The following is a 10,036-nucleotide window of genomic DNA, read 5'->3' on the forward strand; positions in this document are numbered from 1 at the left end:
CCACTGCAGGTGAACTTTAATTCCTTAATTCTTCAGAACTGAGTACTGGATGATGAAAGGTACCCTATCGGTCATATCCCATGTTTGTCTTCTGAGCAGGTTACTACGGTTTTTCGCTGTGGCACGATGGAACTAGCGATCGATAAGTTGAGCATTGTATCCCATTCTTATGAGGGTGTCCTTCAACACCTTCAGGTGTCTGTCGTGTTCCTCCTCATAGAAGCAGATCCTGTGTATGTGTAAGGCTTGTCCATAGGGGATGGTTTCTTTAATATGTTTAGGGTGGAAGCTAGAGAAACGCAGCATCATGAGGTTATCCATAGACTTGCAGTAGAGTGATGTACTGAGGTGTCCATCCTTAATGGAAATGCATGTGTCCAAGAATGAGACTGATTCTGAAACAGTAATCCATGTTAAGTCTGATGGTTGGATGAAACTTGTTGATATCACTATGTAAATGTTTCAGTGATTCCTTGCCATGAGTCAAAGGAAGAAAATGTCATCAATGTATCTGGTGTATAGCATTGGTTGGAGATCCTGTGCAGCAAAGAACCCTTGCTCGAACTTGTGCATGAAAACTGCATATTGGGGAGCAAATCTGGTCTCCATGGGTGTTCCATGTGTCTGGATGAAGAACTGGTTGCTGAAGGTGAAGACATTGTGCTCGAGGATGAAGCAGTTGAGTTGTAGGATGACACCTGGAAAGTGGCAGTTGTTGGTGTCGAGTATTGAGACTGTCGCAGCGATGCTGTCGTCATGGGAGATGCGGGTGTAGACTACTGAAACGTCCACTGTGATGAGGAACGTTCCTGTTTCGATTGGTCTGTGGATGCTGAGTTTCTGGAAGAAATCTGTAGTGTCGCGACACAGGCTAGGGATTTCTTGTACACTGGATTTCAAGATGCCCTCAACATAGTCAGAGAGGTTCTCACACAATGTCCTGTTTTGGTATAGGGACTATAAACGGCCATGGAGATGATTGGAGGCATACAGTAGCATGGATTTTTGCATGGCCATGGAGAATGGGTGAAGAGGCATTGGTTGTCACAGAGGATATAAAGGGATACATGGTCTTAGATGACCAAACAGTGATGTAGAAAGTAAGATAAAGTGAGAGAGAATTTGAAAGCAGGAAGAACATTTTGTGTTATGATCTTTATTTTTAAACTTTAATTAACATTGCGAGAGTCCCCAAGCACTAGTTCATTGACAATAATGTGCTTTTGAATTTCCTAGGGTGGTAAAAGGCACTACATTAATGCAAAGCCTTCTTATAATCACAAAAGTAGAACTGCAATGATTTTTTTTTAAACCACGTTTTAGATTCCTTACAGAATAGCACTGTATCCAGTTCGAATTTTCAGATCCCACAGCTATGTCGCTCCATCTTTGAACTGCTTTAGCTATGCTAAACCTGAGTTATCATACCAGAGTCTCTAGAATTTAACTAAATGGAACTTTGGCTTAACTTACAATCAAACCAATTTCTTCAACTTTATCTGTCCCAACATTTTGCAGGAAATTTAAAGAAACATGGATAAATTTGTAACTAAAATTACAGTTCAGTTGTTGAACAGTAGCCAATAGCATTTTCTACCCTCAGTGGATTTGTCATACCAAAGGCATATCATCCATATATTTGAGAACAGGGTTACAAGCTTACTTGTTATTTTGATCAGTCAGAATTTACTCAGATTTGCATTATTTTTGACTCAGATAGTGTCCAAATGTCCTTCAAATGTAGACAGAATTACAATTTCCAAATCAAATATTTTTGATGCATCATCATCCAGGAAGAATACCCCACTTCCTTAATTGGGATATTAAGAAAATCTCCCCTATTTCACTTTTCAAAATAATATTTATTGATTTATGGCTTGCAAATAGATTGGGGGAAATTTCAAAACATACCTAGACAGTGGAAGCAATCAATGACTTAAAAAAGAAACTGGAGAGGGTTTTTGAAGGAAAGACACTTGCAGGATTCTGGGGATTGAGTCAGGGAACGAGACTGAATTGTTCTACAGAGAGCCAGCATGGGCTTGATGGGCTGAATAGTCTCCTTCTTTTCTGTAATGACTTTATTACAAAAATTTCATATGCATGGATATACACACATATTGATGTTTGAGTGCAAATACATACATCAAATATACACTCAGGTCAGTTGATATAAATCTTTCCAGTTCAAAGTTACATGACGTTTGAAAATATTCATACTTCACCTGATCATCTAATGGCAGTTCACAGAAAGCTGGAATGTATTTTGCCCATTCCACCAAAACTAGTAACTGTTCTTTCATTGACTCGCAGACATCACTAATACTAGCAATTTTCTTTGTGGTGATATCCGTGCTTGTTGCAGAAACTGACAGTGAGATCTGCTGAGAAACAAAACCAGGACCAAATTAAATTACAGCTCAGGAAATGTTAATTGTTTTCACAGGCAGTTGCCGTTCCCAGAACACGATCCAAAGAAGCATTCATGCAGATAATTAAAAAATCAAATGAGATTATTTTTGCTTCACTTGTGACTAATGTGAATGGAAATCTGCAGCCTGTTGTTTGTCCGACAGCAATGAGATCTTATAAGGACCTGCAAACAGGTTTCTGAATTCGAAAAAAGTGATTCATGTTTTAGTAGCACGATACCACTGAAAAATAAAATATGAAGCCAAAATAAAAATTCAGTCATCCAGAAAAAAAGTGTTTTGTTTGTAAAGAATGTCATAAAACCATACCAAGCAAAGTCTTTGAAAGTTAATTAACTTGTTTGGAACATTTAACACTGAGCACTGATTCCTCATCTTTTAAATGTAGTCCATTAAAAAGGATTCATCATTTTCGTTTTGTGGCAAATGTGTTTTTACTGGTGTGTGTTGTTAAAAAAACAATTCTCATGTTGCATATTAATTGAGTGCACCTATTATTTGCTTTGTCATGGTAAAAGCCAAACATCTGATTTCATTCAAAATTATGTTGAGAAAATTAATTATCTGGCTTCAAAAGGTAAAACTAAAATTAGGAATTTAGAGATGGGATACCATTGTTAAACATTTCATTATAAATTAACAATGATCAACTTACATTGCAGCTCCCATGGATGTTATACAACTGCATTTTCATAAAAGTTACTTTTTACATTGTCAGCTTAAAACCAGCAAAACACAACCGTATTGGTATTCTGTCCTCGGAGTGCACTACAGTATGTAGGTCAAACTGTAATTTGATTTTTTTTGCTTTGGTAACATAATTTGTGCACATTAAGAATGTTGTGTGTAACATGGCTAACTGTGCCTTTCTTTAAGTGACAAAAGAGCTTCATGCAGAGTTTTGCATTCTGGTTCAGTCACTCTGCTGCCCTGTCACTGATGACAACCCTGCTGTCAGCAACAGAGAAAGATGTGGCACAGTGGCATGGTGGTTAGCACTGCTGCCTCACAGCACCAGGGACCCAGGTTCAATTCCAGCCTCAGGTATCTGTCTGTGTGGAGTTTGCACATTCTCCCCATGTCTGTGTGCATTTGCTCTAGTTTCCTCCCACAGTCCAAAGATGTGCAGGTTAGGTGGATTGGCTGTACTAAATTGCCTGTAGTGTTCAGGGATGTGTGGGTTATAGGGGGATGGGTCTGGGTGGGATGCACTGAGGTTCAGTGTGGACTTGTTGGGCCAAAGGGCCTGTTTCCACACTGTAGAGATTCTATGATATGGTGCTACTGTTTTTGGAAGCCATGTGCCCCTCACTAAAGGCTGGCTGTGGTCACCTCAGAAGAAAACAGTGACACCAATGATAATATATAACAGAATAAGTTTGATTATCAGAAATTGAGGTGTATGCACAGGCCAGAAAAAAACACTGCTGTGCTTTCACACATTTATGCTGCTCCTCCAGCCTTATGATAAATTGGCTAAGTACCAAATTACAATCACAAATTTGAATAACTCTTTTTCTGTATCTTGAACCCGCCATAAAATGGCCCTGATTTTGATGTGGTAACAATGACAAAATTGTCAAAGTTCAGAGCCACTACTCAATGTGAAACAGGCAGTAACTTCACAGTCTAAATGTAGAAGTCTAGAATGCACTATCTATTTTTTTTCCAGAGGCAATGTAGAGGTCTTGCCAGATGGCAATCAATGGGAAATCTATGAATTGACAAAATCTTGCACAACAGTGCTGTTAGTAAAACTGCAAAACCCCTTGTCAAATATTACATGTTGAATGAAGGTGTAATTGAGTTTTTAATGGCCTATTAACTTCATAATTACTGTTAAACAGCTTCACTGACCCTGAAAAAGCAAATTTTATATTTGTTGTGTATCAAATTTCTCCATAATGATTAAAATTGTATGCAGCTGACTTGTCTATCTTTATTTTAACTTCAATGTTAATCCAATCATAATTACTTTTTTTCCTGAAAATTAAGGTAAAAGAGAAAGTTATGGGTTGCTTTTAACTGACTGATTAGCTGTGTATGAACACTCCCATGTCATTGGCTGTCAGTATGCCTTGGTAACATCATTGCTGTTGTATGTCAGGGAATCCCCTTAACTTGGTGCCAGATTAAACTGCCAATAGGAAGGTAAAGCCCACACCACAGAAACTGTTTGATCTTTGTGGGCAGTTTCCTTTGAGGTTTTTCACTTCACTGCCTAGTCCAAAATCCAGGTGAATATAAGCACCACTGATTCTAACCATCAAAAGCATTAGATAGCAACAACGACCAACTAAATAGCCCCAAAAGTCTCTCCCTAAAGGGCCGCTGCATGGCTATTATTGCCATAGGGTGGTTTTGATTTAAAGTTGTCCAGATAAGGACCAACTTTTGCCCTGGGGTGCGTTGGGAAAGAAGGTGACCTGCTGTAAAATTCGCCTGAGTATCTTTCAACTCTCACTAGCAGTTTCAGCCTACACTTTCTTCCAAGTTTAAAAGAAAAGGGAATGTAAGAGACTTCAGTTTACAAGACTTCAACAGACATTATCTGCCCTTCATGAGAGCTGACATTTATTCTAACTGGTTATGACAGCCAAACTGTGGGTCATGCTCCTTTGACTAGCCAAAATGGAGTTTAAGTTCAAGCCACCTGCTGCTTTCAGGTTTCCTGTTTGAATGACTCATGTCCTGCACCTTTCCCCAATTGACAAAAATTGGACCAGCTGGAAATGTCATTTTAACAGGAATAAGGTCTGTGGAATCTTCCCAACATCGGGACAATCTAAACTTTGACCTCTCTTCATTCCATTTCTTTCAAAACTTCTTCACAGGATGCTGGTCTATTCAAAAATAATGAGATCAAATTTCACAGCAAATTTTGAATTGAAAAATGCTATTTAAAATTATGATCAAAGAAGTGACAACATTTTCCACAGGAGTTCTCTTCATCAGCCATGAACAAAAGTACAACAGTAAATCTGTTTAATGTGTGTCTTGTATTTTTCCATTCACAGGATGAGGGCATCACCAGCTGGGCCAGCATTTATTGCAGTTAAGAGTCAACCACATTGCTGTGAGTCTGGAGTTACATGTAGGCCAGACCAGGTAAGGATGGCAGTTTCCTTCGCTAAAAGACGTTAGTGAACCAGATGGGCTTTTCCTGACAACCAACAATGGATTCAGGGTCATCATTAGACTCCTAACCTTTACTGAATTCAAATTTCACTATCTGCTGTGGCAGGATTTGAACCTGGGTCCCCAGAACATTACATGGGTCTCTGGATAAACCATCCCGCGATATTACTGTTAGACCATCACCTCCCCTATATTGTAGCTGATCCTTGGCAAAGTTATGATAGCCAATCCAAAAAAACCCTAAGAGAAATTATGGAGACTTGTCTTGCCTGAAGGATTGAATGTGACAACAGGAGATAAAGGGAAGTTAGTTTTTGTACTGTGTCTGCTCTACCTGATGAGATAGAAGTTCAGCCTGAGCCAATGTGTTGATAGAAGTTGAGCTGCAGCTTTCATAGCTGTTCCGTCTGTTACTTATTCGATCTCGTTCATTCTGTACAGCTGAGAAAGAAACATTCTTTTCATTACGTAGCAATTACACTTTCTGAAATCAAAAAAAATCTTTTAACAGATGGCTGAGGAACAAAAACTTGTTCCTGACGCTGCGCTTATGAAGATTCATCTCCCAGGTAGCTTGAGAGTTGTTAATGTGGAGCACTATCTTTTTACATAGATAATAAGCACAGTTATTTGCTGCATCAGCTCTGAAGGTGTTTTAATTAACCATGTTTATTATCCCTCTTTGCTGATCATAATATTCATTTTGTTAAGAAATGCCTTTATTTACATTAACATGCATTTAAGCTTAAAACATGGCATGAGGTCAATTTTGATAGAGCTCTGTAAAGGTTCTGTTTCTGTTAAAACTTTGGGAAAAATACCTATGCTATGCTACTCGTCACAATAACATTATGCTGGTATTATTAGCAGCAGCAACGGAGAAGATAAATTATCCCATTAAGAACTAGGTGTTCTTAACTTGTGGGTATGGCATAAGAAGAATGTTAAATGTAACAAGCCTCATTTAATAAATAATCTTGAGCCCAGCCTTTTGTTGAGATGAGAACCTGTTTGTTGCAGGAACAAAGCAGCTCTACACCTTACCTTCCCTTTAACAATCTCATTTTAACTGAGACAGAATACGCCAATTCAGCAGCCAATGTGGAATATTTAAAGAGCAACATTCCTTTTGAGATATGCCAACACAATGCCATAAATTTGATCATTTAAGGGTGATTAGTAGACACAACATGCGATTTGACAAGTAATGTCCTGTTGATTCATTGTTGAAAGGTATCTGGTCACATTTCATTTTGAGCCCTAACAAATAGGCTTTGGAGACTGATGAAAAGTTATATCGAATTAATTCACCCCAAGTCTCAAAAATTGCAAATTCTCTCCAGGTGAGAATTGTCACTCAATGATAGCTGTTCAGGAATCAATGAGAATGCTCCAATATGCTCTCGGCATTATGGCCAGATGATTGGGTCACACCGGGATTGGCTACAGCCAAGCTCCAAACAACAATGCACCTGCCAGGTCACCAACAGCCTCATTGGAATGGGTCAAACTTAGAGTCAGTGGCATAGCATCATCAGGTTTCCTGTATTTTGACTGGCACTGCACACAGGTTATGTCAGATGGGATTCTGCAAGGCTCAATAACTGTCTGGATCAGCTGTTTCGAGAATTTGAAGTTCCGGAAATAGAAGAGGTTGGAGATTGATCAACTCTTACCTTTCCAGAATGATGCCCACTGCTAGCTGCCCTGGCTGCAGACTGCAACCCGCAGGGTCAGATTTAGAGAACTGGAGGGAGATGATGCAAGCACTATATGCCAATTCTGTCACCCCAGGACTGAGGAACAGTGATGCAATATGTCCCATTTCTTCAATATGGCTGGCAAAAGCAACATACTCACTCTTTACCTTCATGCTTATGCTGAGCTTGATCACACTTGCTAATTTATTCAAGCAATGTTTGTTTAAGTCATTCTTTACAATTCTCATGGATTAAGGGGTAAACCTCAACAGCTTGCAATATGGATCAATTGAAAGCGAAATACTGCAGAAGCTGGAGATTGGAAATGAAATTGCTGGAAAGACGCAGCAGAATTGGTGGACAGAGAAACGGTTAATGCTTCAGAACTTCAGAGCAGCATGGACGCGAGCTTCCAAACTATTCTTTACTTCCTGAATCACAAGAGCTGACTCAGTCATTTCATGGATTCTTTCCTTTTTTCACAAATCTGCAATGGATGTGGCACAGGAGAAACAAGATGAAAATCACGGGACTGAATAAAATGCTGATGAGAACAAAGCTACTCAGCCAGAAGCGTGTTTGATTTCCTTTTATGTGTCTTATAGAGGGATAAGAGTCACAAGGTGGCTTGGTGGTTAGCAGTGCTACTTTACAGCACCAAGGATCTAGGTTCAGTTCCAGCCTTGGCTGACTGTGTGGAGTTTGCACACTCTGCATGGGTTCCCTCCAACAATCCAAAGATACATGCAGGTAAGGTGGATTGGCCATGCTAAATTGTTCAGGCTAAATGGATTAGCTATGGGGAAATACTTGGTTACAGGAATGGGGTGGGATGCTCTTCAAGGGGCCAATGTGGGCTGAATGGCCTGCTTCCACACTATAGGAATTCAATGAGTGAAGTTGCAGATTCTCATTCTTTTCTTAATTTGCTGCTGTGCACCATTGCACTCTGAGAATATGGGTACAGAGTAATAAAAATAGTGATAACTGATATAGTGAACCTAGAAATGAGTGATGGAAGAGTTGAGCACTGTTCTTCCCTCAACTGCTTGCTGCTATCCTAATTTTGATTTCTGCAGGCTGCATAGAGTGTCAAGACTCCAAATGGAAGTTTCCACGTCCAGCTGCTAACACCTATGTTACACCAATACCTGTCCCAATGGGAATGCCAGTAAGAGACATGAAACACATGTATATCGCCCTCTACAGGCCATCAGTAGGCATAAATATTTTTACATAAAGGTGCAAGGGTGGAGCAAATCTTTTCAGACAGCCCAGGCCAGCTGATAAACCTCATCATTGTCCTTACCTTCTTTCTTCATGCCAGCTCGAAAACATTTCCTCAATCTGCAATATCTGCATTGGTTCCTCTTGTCTTTGTCAACAACACATTGACGATTAAATCTGCAGGGTCAAATGGCAAATTCATAACTAACTTTGAACCAGAACATGCAGTCAGGACTGTTATTAGGGCTTCAAAAAGATATGTTTTGAAACTTAAAAAGATAAAATGTCAAGTTGCTCTTCTTTATTTATAACCACATCATGAGTGGAGACACTAACCAAACTGTAGTGGACAAACGTGAGAATAGACGTCTTCCCCTGATTATGTTAACAAAGTATTAAAAAAATTACTGTATTTGGCAAGAATAGTCCACGTGATCGGAAGGATTTTAAGGAACCAGTGGGTACTCCACATTGTCAACATGACACGAACAGTCTAAAAGGAAAATTGTTTGTATCACTGTAAAATAACAGCAGTGTGTACTGTACGCATAAAAAGGAAGAAAGTTGTGAATTATAGTTCCAAAATATGCAGATTACACGATATTAAGATCAAGGATGCAGCAAAGTAAGTAACCCAGAAGTGAAATAATGCTCAAATGCAAACAGGATAAGGCTTTCAATTATCAGAGCGTCAATATACTAAAGAAAGATGCCTCTGTAGGATAATCACCTACCTGAACTTTTACTGATCTTTGATTAGGGTCAAAATTGATACATGCCAAGAAGGTCATTATGGAACAAACGGTAGACACTATAACCAGAAAAGATACACTCCAAATGGGAAAGGAGTAGTTCTTTATCTGTGAAACAGGCAGATAGGTTTTGAGGCTTTGGATATAACAGTGGTGCTTGGCATTAGAAATGTCAGATATGAATAGTGCTGTACTCACTGTAGGGTAACATTTAATTGTGACAGGGCTACAAAATGAGGGATAGTTGATTGACCATCAGTTATTGTCCATTTGACTGTTTGAAGTTAATGGAAAGGAAAGGTAGGCAGATTGCATATTGGTCTATTCATTCACTAATCTTTCCTTATCACTTCTCAAGTTGATTTTTTACCCCTTTTGTTGCACTAACTGTGTACAAGAGAGAATGTTTAATGTAATGATAATGTAAATAAGGTACCCATAGTACTCCAACAGCCTGCTTTAGAGAGTCTGGAGAAACTGGAAAACATGACTGGACAAAAACCCACGTGACCAATACACTGTGGAAGACGATTTGAAGCAGTAACGGAAATATAGGATGGAACACTGGTGAAAAAGGGTCCAACCATAATGTGGAACAAGGGAACTATCAGCACCATTACAAACTGACTATGGCTGATTCAAAGTTAACATATTATTCAACTAACTAAATACAGACTCGGAGATAGTAGGAACTGCAGATGCTGGAGAATCCGAGACAACAAGGTGCAGGGCTGGATGAACACAGCAGGCCAAGCAGCATCATAGGAGCAGAGAGGCTCTCTGCTCC

General features: G+C 39.3%; 1 protein-coding gene across 5 annotated transcripts in view; it reads right to left on the minus strand.

Moving 5' to 3' along the window:
* LOC109932288 (hepatocyte nuclear factor 4-gamma) overlaps window positions 1-10,036 on the minus strand; it is a 141,728-nt gene that overhangs the window by 20,573 nt on the left and 111,119 nt on the right. For 4 of the 5 annotated variants that reach the window (XM_048595814.1, XM_048595813.1, XM_048595812.1 and 1 more), the window contains exons 3-5: window positions 8,580-8,674; window positions 5,905-6,011; window positions 2,226-2,384 (exon numbers count right to left, since the gene is read on the minus strand). In XM_048595814.1, the coding sequence (XP_048451771.1) occupies window positions 2,226-2,384; window positions 5,905-6,011; window positions 8,580-8,674 (361 nt within the window). The remainder of the gene's footprint in view (window positions 1-2,225; window positions 2,385-5,904; window positions 6,012-8,579; window positions 8,675-10,036) is intronic. The other variant, XM_048595811.1, reaches the window with a different exon arrangement.

The sequence above is a fragment of the Rhincodon typus genome, chromosome 4, assembly GCF_021869965.1.
Source record: "Rhincodon typus isolate 14 chromosome 4, sRhiTyp1.1, whole genome shotgun sequence".
Classification (NCBI taxonomy): Eukaryota; Metazoa; Chordata; class Chondrichthyes; order Orectolobiformes; family Rhincodontidae; genus Rhincodon; species Rhincodon typus.